This window comes from Ambystoma mexicanum, chromosome 6p (assembly GCF_040938575.1).
Source record: "Ambystoma mexicanum isolate Mex_15411 chromosome 6p, UKY_AmexF1_1, whole genome shotgun sequence".
Classification (NCBI taxonomy): Eukaryota; Metazoa; Chordata; class Amphibia; order Caudata; family Ambystomatidae; genus Ambystoma; species Ambystoma mexicanum.
The window spans coordinates 739,838,655-739,855,291 of record NC_090935.1 but is presented as its reverse complement, the minus strand read 5'-3'; the positions used below and the strand labels follow the sequence as shown (position 1 = coordinate 739,855,291).

Here is a 16,637-nt window from a genome sequence, read left to right as displayed (position 1 = left end):
TCCTGAACAAAAGGCCAAGATTACAAGTGGACCAATACTGAATCAATATGCGACGCAACCTTTCCTTTTTTTAAATATAGGCTTTGCTTGTCGGTCACTCTTAGTCCAGCCGATTACTGGGCAAAAGATTTCAGAAAATAGTATTGCTGGGTCGAATGTATTACAATGAACGTATTTTGGAAAGGATGCCATTAGTCTGGGTTTTCCAAGGCCCTATCCTCTGTCAAAAATACCCCAGATATAAGATAAAGGTTCAAACTGGACATTTAAGTCCCCCAATACAATATTTACACATTTTGTCATTTTCGGGCGCATTTGATTTAAGATGTGCAAATATGGAAACTAGTTCAGCCAATGGGTGCATGATCACTGTCCGATTAGGTGGTCTCAAATAGATATTTTTTTTAACAACTTTTTATTGGGGTTTTCAAACACTGATGGGTTTGCCATGAAACAAGAAACATCAGCAAATTATACATCTTTTCACCTTAATAAATCCATCCATTCCCACATTCCCTTGCCCAGTCCCAATCCTGCCCAGAAAGTTCGCCTTTGTCACCGTGCGGGGTCCATATGATCTCTTCCGCCCTCACCTTTCCAACACTTTCCACGCCCCAGTGGCTCCCCCCCTCAGTCCCAGCCGCCCCAGATATCATATTTCCACAGGAAGCCTCTGTTTTTGTACACCACTTAATCCCATCTTTTAACCACATCCATTTCTAATCGCCATTCCGCAATTTGTCGGGGGGTCTGTCAATTTCCTCCACCCACCCATATCCCCGATACCGTTCCCTGGGGTCTAAGCTTATAGGTCTTTCCCGGGCCTCCCCGACCTCCCGCTGCACCTTCCAAGTATCTTTGCAGCTTCGGGCACTGCCATGTCATATGAATGGAGGTCCCCCTGTGGGTTTTACACTTAGGGCAGGTGTCATCCACCACCCTGCCCATTTTGATCCATAGTGTAGTATATTCTATGCAAATATTTAAATTGTATCAGTCTGAAACGGGCTGCTATAGCCAATTCCCTTGGCGATTGTCAGGCCTCCCTCCCTTCTTACTCTTCTATACCCCCCAGATCAACAGCCCATCTCTCCCGCAAGTCGTGCAGCATCACCGTCGCATGATTGCTCAAAGCTCTGTAGAGGGCAGAGATCTGTTTTCCTTCAATCTCCCCATCCAAAACATTTGTCTCAACGGAGGCGGCCTGGAGGAGCACCCCGGCTTATCCAAGTGTGGTTGCAACACATGCCTCAGCTGCAAATACTTTATAGAAGTACTGCCTGCGCTATCCCCAGGCCTCCTGCAACTCCTGAAACAATCTAATCCCACCTGATGCGACTACGTCCCCCACTGTCCCAATCCCCTTGTCCTTTCATTCCCTTCCCCATGGCAGATTTTGATTCCCCTTACTTAACTTGTTTCCCCAAAGTTTAGATACGAGCGTGAGCATCGTCCCCCACTTTAGATATCTGAGGGCCTGCTCCCAAAACCATCCCACTGGTGCTGTGGGAGGGAGACACCATTTAAGTCATGTTGACCCATATAAGAGTGCCTCCAATCTGTCCCTAACCATCTTCCCCATTTCCGTGTCCATGAGGGTGTCTCTCCCACCCCAGTAAGCCCATTCATTCACAATTGTCAGCTGCGATGCCCACTAATAGAGTTTCAGGTTGGGCAGGCCTAGCCTCCTTCCCAGCAGGATTTACAGAACTTCTACAGGCTCACCCTGGGAGTCTTCCTCTCCCGCAGAAATGCCTTCAATATCCTGTTGATCCTGTCAAAATATTGTGTCTGCAGTCCGCATCGGGCATGTTGGATAATATATAGAAATCTAGGCAGGGTCACAATCTTATAAAACGCCACCCTGCCACGAGTGACACTAGAAGTGTCCTCCAACGGTTAGCATTTTGCCCAAATTTGTTTTAATCGTGGGGACCAGGTTGGGTTTGACAAAGGGTAACTCATCTCTGTGGATGTGTATCCCAAAATGCCGAAAGCTTCCTTGTTCGGTCCGAAGTGGTGGGTTCTGCCTCCGGATTTCCTCATCCAAGTCTACCAGGAAGTCGATGGATTTGTCTGAGTTGATTACCAGCCCGGAGTAGGAACCAAACTCCTCGAGAATTTTCATGACTTCTGGTAACTGTCAGGAAAGATTTCCAGCTATGTGTAATTTTCCCTCCAGTTGTGAACACCGCCAACATTTTGCTTTTGTCTGACCATCCTAGCCTGACTTTTACCAGTGGAGCCCAGCCTTCTGCTGTACTCTGCTGGGCTTGAGCTCATCTTGTTAAGGGGACATTGACATTCCTACAGACTGTCAGTAGTGGGAGACTTTGTTTCCCTTAGTCTTTCACTTTGATGCCATTTCTTGGTAACTTTTTTTTTTTAATCAGTGCCCAATGTACCTTCCAGTACAGTGCGGTGGAGTCTCTTTTTCATTTCTAAGGCCCTAGACACCCTCAAAGAATTTTCGGTGAATGTACAAGTATGCCCAGGATGGAACGGGTGGCAGTTACTTTTTAATGGTCCAAAACGCATTTACCGTGTTTGGCCCAGGACTGTGGCCAGTGCCAAAAGTGGCCATGCCACGAAAGTCCTTTGTTCTGTCCTTTGGCCATTTTGTTGCTTAGCCTTCCCCAGGCCGAGCCGACCCGCAAATTTCTTATTTGGTCATGCAGACTCCTGCGCAAACCGAGGCTTTCGCTGGCTTCTGCATGCCTTGTGTGTGTGCGTCCAGGATGTGGGCTGGAGCGGTCTAGTTCCAATACACATCCTGGGTGCCAGGATGTCTGGTGTGCTGAGATGACTGAGACCACCGTAATCCATGATTGGTCCACGTCTAGGACTGTTGAATGTGAGCAGATTTCCCATTGGTTGCCCTTTGTTTTGGCATGAAGCAAACTTTGTATAAGAGAAGGCACTCTACACCCATTCCAGGTCGATCTTCTGAGTTCTAACCAACTTAGTAAAGGAGCCAAGTATCCTGAACTGAAGAAACAGATCTGTGGAACCGTTGGAGACCTGCTGGAAGGTTTGGTATCCTGACCCCGCTGTTGTCCCGTCGGAGCCCCTGTTTCTCATCGATCACAGAAGGCCTGCAAAGGCGCTTAGACCCTTTGGAGTAGTGGTAAACCAACTACTCTCAGCACCTCCTGCTTAACCTTCAAACGAGCCCCTTCGGAAGTGTTCCTGGACTGCCCAGTGAACTGACGAGCTTGTGCGGGACGTTTGCTCTGGAATCGCTACAGTCTCGAGTCTTGACTTTGGGAATCCCAAGCTCCTGGCTGAAGGCGCTCTCCCGCCGACTTTTGTACACCTAGCATTCCTAGGTCAGGAACTAGGAGAGTCGGCCCGAACCGGAGCCTACGCAGGACCCGTGTCGCCCTGCTGTGATGAAAAGCTCTGGTTGCCTTGCTGCTATGCCCTCCCATGCCCTAAGACGAGCTGCAGTGGAACTGACCCAATACCTTCCCCAGAAGCAGAGAAAATGCCACTGTCCTGCCACAGACTGAAGTCCCGGAACGCAGAGCCCCTGAAAGCCGGAGAGACGCACAACTGCTGGACTCGAACCTGCAAGTGAACTGGACTAGACTGGCGAAGATTGGTCCAGACTAAGTCGAGGGTCAGTGAGTACTTGCAACACTTCCCGGTTGCCCCCAGGTACATCCATAGACTTTTACGCACAAGTGTCCCCCAAGGGCCACTCACCTTAGTTTGGCTAGCGTGCACTACCATCCTATTCCCGATTCCCGGAAATCGCTCTGCCCTCTTGTGGAGACCCTCCTCGAATAGTGGAACTCTATTCTTCATTGCCTCACCCCCTGCCTGAGACACTACAGCCCCATGAAGACGACCCATTTTGTACTTTAACGCACAATCGAGCGCTGCCGCGCTAAACGTACTTTTCAGCACAAGGCTCCACACTTCGTAGGGATTGGACTGCCTACTAGTTAGGGTTGCGATTCCTGAAGAATTGCCTAAAGTATATTTGCACTCTCTGACCCTCTTCTGTTAGAGGTTGCGGATCCATGCTTTCTTAATATTGCTTTAGGACAACAGTTCATGTACATATGTTCCCTAGTAGAAGGTTGGGTTAGACTTGTTAATATTACTGTGGTTTCATTGTGTGTTTGATTTAAAAGGCCTTTAATAAATGTATATGAATTTTTGATATATACACCGGACAAGAGTCATTTGCGGAGTAATTTATTGTGGGTCTTTCGATCACTCTCACCCCTCCTGAGACCTAGTCTTGACCGCCGCCAATGCTACCTTTATTGGTCTGGCTTGTCCACAAGGTTACCCTGTTCCAAGAATCTAGGCTGGCCTTCTGAACCTCTGCCCATCAGGTCAGAGTTCAGAGATCCATCTTAACAGTAACCAGCGCTATGGGTTGGTCACATAAAGGAGGATGTCGTCTGCATAGAGCGATATCTGCTCCTGTCATGGCTACTGGGCAAGGGCCCAGTACTTCACTTCCTGCAGGGTCCCAATGGACCCAGTCTTGGCGCCTATGGCACCAAGCTCATTACAAAGTGTGCTTTGCACACAGAACACAGAAGGCACGTGCAACAAGGACCAGGCGGGACCGTATTAGTACAAGGCAAGGTACGTGCAGAAGACAGGAGGAGCAGCAAGGTGGGGCCACGAGGCAGGGCTTAAAGGGAGTGGCTGGGGCCAGGCTATATAAGCCGGCCCCACCCACATACAGGCGCTTCGCGTTAGTCTGCTAAGAGCAGCGTAGCGCTTACAGCTGTCCAGAAGACCCTTACCTGGTTCAGCACGCGCGTCTTCAGTCTCCGGATCCCTCCAGCATCTTACCTGGTCCAGCACGTGCATCTTCAGAAACCTCCAGTATCTTACCTGGATTCAGCCACACCATCGCTGGAAGCACTGCCATCAGCTTCCCACTCTGCAGCCGCCGCGCGCATCTTACCTTGAAGCCTCGCCATCGCTGGAAGCACTGCCATCTGCTTCCCACTCTGCAGTCGCCACACGCATTTTACCTGGATTCAGCCACGCCACTGCTCAAAGAAGCACCGCTATTGCTTCCGACTCTGCAGCAGCTGCCTTCATCTTACCTGTCTTCTTGGATCCTCTGCGGGTGCCGCCCAACATCCTTACCTGTCCCGAACTCCCATCAACACAGGGCCATCTTCGGGCGCAGCATCTACGCGGATCCTCATCTCCGGCAGCCTGCAGGAGTTCGGAAACCGCTCATCAGCTAACACAGCACCTGCAAAGGGAATAAGAAACACAAGGTGAGCAATCACATAGACTTTAACACGTTAAAGCAGCGCAACTCACAAACTTGGTGCAACTTCTGGAATTGTCTACTTGCCACCAGTGGGTCATCCGGAATAGACTTTTTCACCATTACGCCCTCCTGAGCCATCTTCATCACTAAGGGGGAGAGATAACAATATATGGTTACGAACAATAATCATTGGGGAAGAATTAACACAAAGAATACAGACAATAAGCATAATTATAAACACTTACCTTCGAGACGGAATGGTCGCAGCCGGCCTGGACCTCCACAATGTGGACCAGTGATGCAACTAGGTCCATCCACAGCGCCCCTGCTAAAGGAAAGCAGGACGGAGAGGTCATCCTTACATAAAAACAGAACAGTTCAGCATTGCGGGTACACGAAAACGCAGCTATTGGGGGGAGGGAAGCGATCCGAGGGAGTCAATTACTGGGAGGGCTCCAACCGTGCCCCAATGCCACCGCAGAGACCAGTTGAGTTTAACAGCTCCTCCCTCCCCCTGGCCACTGAAAACCGGATACTACCAGGTCCACACCCTGATCCAATCCGCCAGGGGCTCCAATGCCAGAGCGAACAGCATAGGCAAGAGCGGGCACCCTTACCTAGTGCCGTGACTTGGTGTAAACTGCTCAGAGACCATTTTGTTGACCTGTACCCTGACCGTCAGACCGTTGTACAGCAGCAGGACCCACCCGATAAATCTCCAGAGAGTTCCTCTGCTCCTCTGACAGTCACGTCATCAGCAAATGTTCTTAGAAGTTTCTCAGCTCCACCTCTCTACACATTTTTATGATGTCAGTACGTGCCGCTGAGTTGCAGGCTTAGCAAACAGTACAGGGGTAGCTCTTTCCTCTGAAAAAATATCAGCTCTCCTGAAGTGTTACAGATGCCCGATGTCCAACGATTGTGTACATGATGCATACCATTGTCAAATGAGGACTACAAGCAGATGTCTTCATCACAAAGGCTTCTCTTGCGGTGTATAACTCTTGCACTTCAAGCAGGGGTTTGAAACATTTTTTCAAATTTTATTTTATTGGTTTACAGTTTTCAGAAACGTTTACAATTCAAAATCATGTCATAAAAAGGGAAAATCCATTTAAATTTAAATGTAGTTAGTGCATATGACCAACTAGGTCTCTCCTCTGCATAAAGACCATCCCACCAAGCTTCAGCATCAAAAACGAACAAAGCCTTTAAATGTTTGCTTAAGTATAGAGTCCTCAAAGTTCTCAGTTTTGGACAAAACAGGACCAGGTGCTTGAGCGACTCCTCCCTCCGCGTCACAGAGTCTAAATTTTGAATGTCGGCTTAGACCATATCTATGAAGATTAGCATTGTTGTGAAGAATGTTCAAGAATAATTGTTGGTGTTTGACACTTGGAAACCTTGTCAGGTAGGCTGGAGTTCGATTGGAAGCACCTAACAAGGTCTTTGTTGCTGTGTGTATCTTGGAAAGGCCTCTTTTTGTTTCGTCTCTTGCCAGTCCTAGGTCCATACCATTTTTTTGACATAGCATGGATTATTAGACAAAGTCTCCTTTGAAGTACCAAGATCGGTTAAAATTTGAAGACATGCTTGAGACCAGATCTGTAATGGCCAATCTGTATAATTTCCAGATTTAGTTGTTAAAATGGAAAATAGAAGAGGACAAGAAGGACAGATTTTATTAAAGAGTTGTAGCGTGTTCCATTTGACTCTTGGTACAGCGAAAGGAGGCCAATCTCATGGCGAGTAACAGCTACTGGAACTGGGTTCGGCAGCTGTAATACTGAACGCCAAAATGATCCTTCCAGTTGGTCCCATATGTTACAAGGAAGACTGAGGCATGCTTTTGTGCCATATGTCAGGGTAGGAACGGCTTTCTGGTTATAAAAGCGCACAATCGGTATGAGTGAACATTTCCCATATTTGTGCCCTATAAGTTTGGCTTCGGCCAATAATTGGTTGACTTTTCTGACGAGGTGGTTGTGCCATGGGGCTTCCTTTGTGTTTGCGCTAATGAATAATTTGGCTTTCCAGATGTTTTGGGCTACAACTATCGGCCCTTGCTAGCATAATCAGTGGTGAGTCATAGTAAGTAACCATTTCTGGCTTTTAGGCTTAGCGAAAAGAAAAAACATAGGTTTACAAAATATTTCTTTGCAAAGTGTGTTTGCGTAAATGTGTTTGCATATGCATACATTTGTAGGTGAGCCACAATATGCAAAACAGGGGGCAACAGTGGCATATGTTGAGAAAGACTTCAGGATTTGGGTTAAGCACTAGCAGTATATAAAGGTGGCCGTATATTGTTGAAACTGGTATTTTCCGGGGGAACTAGCAGTATGAGAATGTATTTCACAAGGTCAATGCTGGCACATATTTACTCAAGACCAGTCAAATTACTTTCTTTGGACACAAGAAGCCTGAAGAGCGGACATACCTCATGATCTGGTTTGGGCCAGCTCCTTGAAAGTGGGGCAATGGTGGCATATATTTTTGAGAGGCGCCTCCTGTTTTTTCTTTGGGGACAGACAGCATCAGCACCACTGACAACATTTTCCTGTGTATTGTTGGATTGCTCAGCAGAAAGGAGTACAACTCTACATTGTTTCCCCATTTTTCTGTATGTTTTGCTGTGAAATGCACATTTGCAGCACGTTATTTTCAAGAAATTATTAGGGCACGCAACAGCCAAAACCTAACTGTGTTAAGTGTAGGCATGCTCGCACAGTTCAATTCAGGGTAACATTTACACCCCTCAGTTTAAAAAAAAAAGAAATAAAAGAAAAATAAAAAAAATAAAAAATCACTGGAACTGCTGTAGACTTTACTGGAATCATCAGATTGGGGCACGGAAGATGGCTACCTAGCTCTTGCTAGCTTCTTTGACCAGGCATTAAAAGAACACCAATTTCCACCATACAAAACAGGACTTTTCAAACAATTTGCCCCCTACTCTTCTAATACTGGATACTCCTCAGAGTGCCCTCTACAGAAATAAATTAAACAGGTCAAGTAGGTGGCAGCGACCTGGAGAGTAAAGATCTTCAGTTATGGACTGGCAGTGGCATAAAAAAAAATTGGTGCTGGGATTATTGGACAGCCAATGGGAGAAGTATTCTGTCCATAAGTATGTGGAAACTGGGCTTCCACAATCCTAAGAAAACTATTACCAGCCATTTTCCATAAATAGAGGGCATTCTCCTCTCACATTTCTGACATTTAAAAAAAATCTAACTATCAACTACATCTGCTTCGAGGTACCTTTTCTCACTTTACCTCAGCAGCTCACTGTCTCCAGAGCCCTAGTTCTCTCCAGGCTGGACTACTGCAACAGCCTCTTCCTCAACCTCCCGGCTACCAACTTGAGCCCACTGCAACTCATCCACAACAGAACCGCAAGACTTATCCTTGGCCTGAAGCCCAGGGACCGAATCTCTCCAGCGCTGAAATCCCTTCACTGGCTTCCCGTGGCTGCAAGGATCAAATGTAAGACCCTCTGCATTGTTCACAAGGCTTTCTGGGGCCTGGGACCTAGTTACCTTCAATGCTGCCTTCCTAAAATACTGTCCCTTTGGAGCCCTATGCTCATCTTCCTCTAACCTTCTACGAGTGAGCCGGTTCTCCAAGCAGAGATTTGGAGGAGGATCCCTTTCCTCAGCAGGTGCCGCCCTCTGGAACAGCCTCCCTGCCACCCTCCGTCTTGAGCCGGAAATTCTCGAATTCCAGAAACTCCTCAAAACCTTCCTCTTCTCTTCTTCCTTCTCGCCCACCCTACCGTGCTAACCTAGCTCCCTGCTCTTCCTTCTCTCCCTCCTTCCACACATCTTATTGACTGGCCGCCTGGTGTACCTCAGAATCTTAGGAGGTCCCAGGCACCCCTGCCAGTCCTTCTGCACTTGCTGCAAGGCCTTGCACGCCACTGTACTTGAAAAAAACCTTGAGAGCTTTTCTCCACACTTCACCAGTCTCTACTGACTGGCGCACTTGGTCCCCTGCCCCTCCATTGCCCTCCCGCACTTGCACCATCTGTATACAGCCCTGCCTGATGATCGTTCTGCCTGTTCTCCCTGGTCTTCACCCCTTAATGTGCACTTGAAAAAAAACACAGAATCGCTGGCAGGCTTATTTGCTGTATCCAAACTGTTAAATGTATCATATTCACTTAATCTGCTTGTGCAGACCGTTATCGTCTCAGAAATTCAAGGGACCTGAGCGACTGTTTTTCCCAGTGCTCCTTCCCTCCTTGAGCGCTTTGAAACACTTGCCTGTGTGGGGTACATTGACCTACTCAGCAGAATTCCCATCCATGATCAAGGTGCACTTCAGCAGTCAACAACAAAATGGCTGTGCTGGCTCTTTGGAGCACCATTGCATCAAAACTGCGTTTTGCAGCTACAAAAGGATGGCTGCACCATCTTGCCAAACACCTATTGGGCGAGTTGGAACAGGGAGCACACCGAGAAAGGTGCCAGTGTGTGTTTTTGTGTGCACCAAAAGAAGTGAATTGAAAAGCAGCGCTGCTCTGCTGCTTGCTTCGCATTGAAAAGGGAATATTTTACATGAAAAAGGATGCTGCCCGGACGCTATTTTCATCTGTTTATCATCACATACTTTTATCAGTGAGACCCTGCCATGCCCACTCATATCCAAATTGTGCTCCAGCAGAAGAGAGCGTTATCCCTGAATGACAGGCCAGGTCAGACCAAATCTGAGAAATCAAAAGAACCTTACTTTCAGCCGCACAGGAAAACTCTTGACTTTTAAGTTACAAAATGTCAAAAATCAATGCTGCAAAAGAGACCCTGGCTCTCTGGGCCTATGTCAATTTCAGTGGCTCTGTGTCTTAAACAGATTGCTGCAACAGAGAAACCGACTGGGGCTGCAGAACAATGTGGGAAATTCAGATGGAACCTTTTGAAAGGAACATGCCAGCAGGCTTCATTACATGTTTAAATGTAATTTTGCAAATAAGAAAAATACAAGGGATGTTTGACTGACAACAGAAATGGCCTATGTTAGGCAGAAACCTGTGCAGTTCCCTCTGGGACCACTGCAAAAGATTTAAGACTACAGGTGTTTGGCAGTAAACCCACTTGGTAGCAGTCTGTACCACTCAAATTCACTTGGTAGCTGTGGCTGAGCAGTCAGACTTCCCTCAAGAAGAGTTAGGCAGTATACAGAGTATTCACAATAGGTCAAGAGAACACAGTAGAACAAGTAAACACTGACCAGGGCTTGGTGTAAAAGAGATATCATTATTTATTTAAAACCACATCTAGAAAACTACACAGGCACTAATAGTAAGCAATTCAAAAACACGGTCACTAAAAGATATACACTCTCTTAAAAGAATATTAGACAAGTCTTAAGTAAAGCCCCACTTATTTTCAGACAGCGGTGAGCGTTTAACATAGATGGCACTCTAATAATTCGTTTTTAAAAAGGGAGAGAAAAGCAGAGAATAAAGTGAAACAGATCCCAACACTTTTTCACGAACACAACAAGAGAGGAAGGCAAAGCAAAACCGTGAATTCAGAGTCAGTAGGCAGGATCCGCTTTAAGAGGATCAAAACGAAATGTGTCCAAGGTCATGCAGTTGCAGTGCACAAGAGTCTTGCAAAGGTTCAAAAAGGAGCTGGACCAAAAGAAAGGGACCAGTTAGAGGGTCAAGGCGGCCAGCCTAGTCCAGAAGGTTAAGGGGTTATTATTACCTTGTAGCAATTTTTAGAAAGGGAGGCCTGGCGGACACGGTACCTTAAAGTGGTGAGAACACTCCAGCTGGGGCAGCTGTTCCTGGCAGCGGATGCAAGTCAGTGCTTCGTCCGGGGGAAGAAAGGTTCTCGTCGGGGAGGAAGACAGGAGTCTGTTGCACTGCCAGGGAAGAAACCAGCCGCGGAGTTTCTCAGGTACAAGGAGCGGTCCGTTGATTCGCGGTTCAGTGGTAAGTGGCTATCCGGTTGCCGGGGTGCTTGGCACGGGCAGTTCGACCACAAACCGGTCTGGGGTGCGAAGAAAAGAAGGTAAACTGGTTGTGCCCACCAGTCAGGGGAAGAAGCCTCTCCATCCGGGAGATCTTCTCTGTCGTCGGGAAGTGGTGAGTCGGTTCCGCAGGGCTCCACCAGTGGTGTCGTCGTGGTAGGTCGGCTCAGCTTCTCCCTCGTCGGATTCTCAGGTCCTGTGGCGACTTCTGAAGTTACAGTCCCCAAAGCCCTGCTTTTATGCAGCATACCCCCATTCACTCAGCCTAGCTGTCAAACAAACATGCTAAGTGGGCCAATCACACAAGAGTGCGACTTGAGTTACCAAGGTAACTCAGTCCAGGGTGCCTAAACCCCCTCCCTCACCCCCTGTGGCACCACTCTTGGAAGTTTCTGTGTGGAGAAGCCCGCCAAAAAGTGGAACAAAGGGCTCGACTTGGGTTGGAGTCACAGAAGAGAACACAAACGCCATTTTAGAATCGAGTCCTGGCAAAAAATACCAACCGGCGAATTAATATTAATTAAATAAACCGGCGGTATGTTCGAGGCTATGAGAATTGAATAATTAAAGTTGGTAGCCTCGAACAATGGGAAAATCCCATAAGGAAATATTCGCGGTCGAATATAAAAAGTAGTTTCCACTGCCACCAGCCAAAACTCGATCAGGGGGAATGGAGACGTGCCCCCCTCGACTAACAACCCCGGGGCAATCGAATTGCCCCAACCAGTACATCCACAATATGATGGTTTGTACTGGTTTCTGTTAATAATTTGGGACTAGTAAAGCCAATGGTGACTTTACATGCCATGGGAGACAGTAGTCAGTCCCAGGGTATGGAGTCTATGGTGGGGTGTCACTATGACACCCCTGTGTTACTGCACGGAGGGTGCTGTGTACACACATAGTAAAAACACATGAGACCCTATGGAGTAAAGGACCCCATAGCCCATGAAACACATTAACAGTCAAAGGATCACCATAAATCATGTCCAAGAGTGGGAGAAAAAGAGTCTCACTCTTGGCAGGAGGAAAAAACAAACTCCAGAAATCCAGCAAAGCTGCTGGGGGACTCACTAGGTTAGGAAATTCAGCCTAAAGAGAGAATTCTCCCGAACAGCCTAACCCCCGAAAGTAGGTGCCACAATAGATTCTAGGACATATGCATGTTGATTTCTATCTTTGGAAAACTTTGAATGGGCCAGAAGGCTGCATATCACAGGCTCATCAGCCTTTTGTCTGTGCTCCAGGCTGAGACAATAGATTCTGGGACACCTACCTGTGATGGGGGAAGTGGCCATAAACATCCAATCAAACTGGGAAACCCCCATGACCACCCTGGACTGAATTGACAGTTGGTGGTAGCTGAGAAAAAAAATGGGACGAGTTGAAGAACAAAGGCCAGCCCCATTTGGCTCAAGATACTATTTGATGAAAAAACTTTTAAGACTGTTAATTCTATATCCGGATAGCTCAGAAATGTAAAAGTTGTACAGTTTAAATGTGATTTCCGTGGTTTTCAAACAAGATATCGTGGCTGTCCATAACATGTATGGGATACAAACGCCAGAAGAATGTGAATCATGGGGAAAGGACATATGATAAACCGTTAAAAATTAATGAAAAGATGCTTTATAATAATCTATACACGTCTAAAGTTGTAGAATTTTAGGTCGAATATTTCTCACTACAAATCTCGAAAAATGATTAGATGGGTGAAACAAAGTCCTAATTGGACTGCCATGCTCCTCGTAAAATACGTATTCTGCCCATGTAATTTTTTAAGATGCCACAACTGTAAAAATGTGCCATTTATGTCAAAACTGGGTTGGGGCAAAATTAACTGTGGGAGGTTTTGTACATAGTAAAACCACATCATAAAGCTGATATCATGTCTCTAAAAGTCCAACCAGCTGACAGGAAGGCTGTAACCATCACCCCTGTTCAATCCACTTGTTAGAGGCGTGCCTAGTTTAAGCAAGCCCCACCATATAATCCTATGATGTCACCATGCCTTATAAATAAGGGAGCCTGACAGAACTCTGGACACTCTTGTCTGAATTTTCCAGCTCCTGCGTATCCAGATATTCCACCTTCACTCTGCAAGATTCCAGAGAAAGGGATTGTTGACCCAGGCCTTCCTATCCAAGCAGAACCACCCTTCAGCCCTAAAACCCCATAAAAAAAAATCCCACTAACTTCAGGGAAAAAGGGGAAAGGTGGCAGAGCCCACTTTGGGATTCTCCAGTGCCACCTGCTTGCCCCGCTTACCCGCTCCATCCAGCTGAGGCGTCACAGTGCCATGACCAGACCTCTGCCCAGCTGTCTTTTGCCAGGAGAGCCCGCTATCCGGTGATCAGAATGTTTTGAGTACAGAATTCGGTTGGCTGTCCCAAATTCCAAACTCCAGCACCGATTGTGAGTATTTCCTCATCCCTTAACAACACATAGCATACCCCACCTTGACCCCTTTGTCTTGGCCTTATTTTCTAAGTAAGCCTATCCATAGCCTGATAACTTGTCTAAACTGTTCTAATTCTCTGTGCACCCTGTCCTTGTTTTTCTAGTGTTATCGCCATTAACTCCTTAGCAATATTTTGATTAAATAAATACATTTTCCCTAAAGAAAAGGGGTACACTGCAGAAGGGTTACAACTGCAGCGTAACTTTTATATTCACGGGTGGCGTTCCTCTTTTCTAGCCATTAAATCTTGTGTAAGTAAAACTTTTCCTTTCCTAACGAACACATTTTTATTTTTAACTGCTTTATTTTCCTAAAATCAAACCTCATTCCACCTTGAAAATCTCATTAAATCTTCAGCTGTAGCCATCCTTTCACTTCTATATTGTCTCTGCGATGTGCCACTATCCCCCAGCCCAAAAACAGCATTCCAGTTCAGATTATTTCATCCGTTTTTCTGAAAAAAAAATTTTTTTCATTTAAAACTGCAAACTAGTAAAAATATAACTTTTCCATGTGTGATTTGACTGCACTGTGTTTTCATCTTCAACCTGCTTTGTGAACTGTATGCCTTTGGTGATACCTTAACTTTTAGTTGCTAGTGATATGACATCCGTGAGACTGTGATAAAACATATGTACATCATTATTTAATTACACATATAATTAATTATTTGTTCCAATCCGAGTGTCATTTTAGGCCATTGCAAAGGGTTTATTTTGTGAGAGAAGGTCGATTTTGATTCTATTTGCTGCCACAGATGCCGACTAACTGCTGCTTCTTTCTATCCACTCAGAATTAGATTGTGGGTTGAGGAAACCTTGCAGGGGGAAATCGTAACTCTGGTGCTAGCTATCCTAATTGAAAAAGTGCTTCTATTCATTTGTGCTTTGGATATGTTCTTGTAGAAGGTTACCCAACTGTATTTCAGAGGTTTTCATTGTACTTATCAGCCCATTGGTGATTGCTGCCCAATATAAAAATGGTGTGATTTTCTTTGAAATTAAAATAAATATTTTGTTACCACCCACTGGCCTGGTTCATGGTCCATTGTGACCCGTGGTATTTGTAAAAGGGGGTGCGAGACAGGTCAGGTATCGGCTCAATTTGAATTTGTTGAAATTAAAGAAAAAGCATTCTAATCACGCACTACATCTAAGGCTGAGGGAGAAGGTCCTGGTCTGGTGTGTAACCCCCGGTTAGAATCCTTCGCACCAAGTATAGGCGCTATATAGATCAAAATTACCATGCCATACCAATTGCAGTATTTCTTTAGAGTAATTTCATTTGTAGACATTACTGACTGCAATGGGACTAACAGATGCTTAGGTTATATACATCTATAAACGCACACACAAATATAAATACAAACATACATTTAAATTACACACACCTAACCATGTTGGCATCTAACCGATAATGCGCCGCTTTTCTTTTACTCTTCGTTGCCCAGACCAGCATTTTCATACACTTTCTATCATGATATTCTGGGTGCTGTGTAATAAAGTTCTAAAAACCTGCTTCAGGGGCTTGCAACTTTTAGCTCAAGCGGTTTAATACTACACCAAAAAAGTCCCACAGGTGTTTTTCCCAGTATGCGCTATTTTAAATCACTTGGTGCGCTTTAATTCGGGTGCTTTGAGTCTTTAGCAATTCATTGCTATAGAAGAGCAAAAACAACCTAAATCAAACCATATGATATGTTTCACAAATAAAACACTTACAGGAAAAATTGGTGAAGGCGTGTAAATCACTTCTGGCAATGTTTCCCCTTTCGAAAAGCCAATTGCCTGAATATCAAAGGTAAAGGAGGCTCGCCCTCTTCCTCTGCCCCTTCCAGCCATCAGAAGCTGCAGTCGCTAGCTTACATGCAATCTAAAGGAAAACAAAACATGAACAAAAATGTTAATGTACCCAGGATCTCAGTTCTCTGCATTTATTTTTATTGCATTTATTGACAGCACCAAGAACCAGAGGTATCACGGCGCTGGTACAGCTAAATTAAGAGAAACAAACAGCAGTCTTAGTCACAGTTGTTAAACAGCCAAGTTTGTAGTTTTTTTATAAAGGGTAAGATTGTTCTTCTTGGATGTAGAGGGGAATGTCATTCCACAGGGTGGGAGCTGTGACAGAAAAGCTTGCTGCTTGTGCCCCCTTCTGGTTTATCTTGGTGTGGCTAAGGCTAAAGTGGTGGACGATCGCGGGCAGCGTGGTTTAGATCTTTTGGAGTTGCACTGGGTAAGGAAGTGCTAGTACAGCGTTGTGGACGCATCCATAAAATCTTAAACTCAATGCAGGCTTTGACTGGCAGCCGGTGGGCCTCCCGTCTCACTTGAGAGATGCAACTGGTTTGCTTTATGCCCCAGGCAGCCTGAAGGGCATTGTTTTGAATCAGTTGGAGTTTAGATACATTTTTGGTGGAAGTGCCCGAGAGAATGGCGTTGAAATAATATAATTTGCTGCCAATGATGGCCTTGGCAAGAGTGACGCCATTGTCAGAGGACAGAAATGTTCTGCCGAGGTTGATGGGCTTAGTGGAATAAGCTGATGATGAGGCAAGAGCCTTAACATGTTTGTACATAGATAGTTCTGCATCTAGGTAAACGCCCAGGGTTTTGGGTCTCAGTGCATATTTTGATGATGTGGCAGGGGCAGACGTGGCCTTTGCAGTTTGATGGTTTAAGGTGCTGGATGATGGCTTGGACAACAGAGGGTGTGACAGGGGTGAAGTGGAAGGGAAAAGGGGTGATAATGCCGAGTTCTGCTTGGAGAAGAGGAGATACATCTTTAGCACACAGCATGGTTTCTTGAGAATGGTTTTGTTTCTGAGCATGGCAGTTTTGTTGGTCAATGCGGATTGGACGGTTCTGCACCATGCTTTGTCCTTAGGGAAGCCGATGGTGGGGGGTGCTGGGGATTCAAGTTCTTTGAACATTTTGA

At 45.9% G+C, this 16,637-nt stretch overlaps 1 protein-coding gene across 3 annotated transcripts in view; it reads right to left on the bottom strand.

Annotated features, from left to right (window-relative positions):
• POLR3G (RNA polymerase III subunit G) overlaps positions 1-16,637 on the bottom strand; it is a 354,183-nt gene that overhangs the window by 300,601 nt on the left and 36,945 nt on the right. For all 3 annotated transcript variants that reach the window (XM_069627616.1, XM_069627618.1, XM_069627617.1), the window contains exon 2: positions 15,422-15,572. In XM_069627616.1, the coding sequence (XP_069483717.1) occupies positions 15,422-15,541 (120 nt within the window). In that variant the 5' untranslated portion in view covers positions 15,542-15,572. The remainder of the gene's footprint in view (positions 1-15,421; positions 15,573-16,637) is intronic.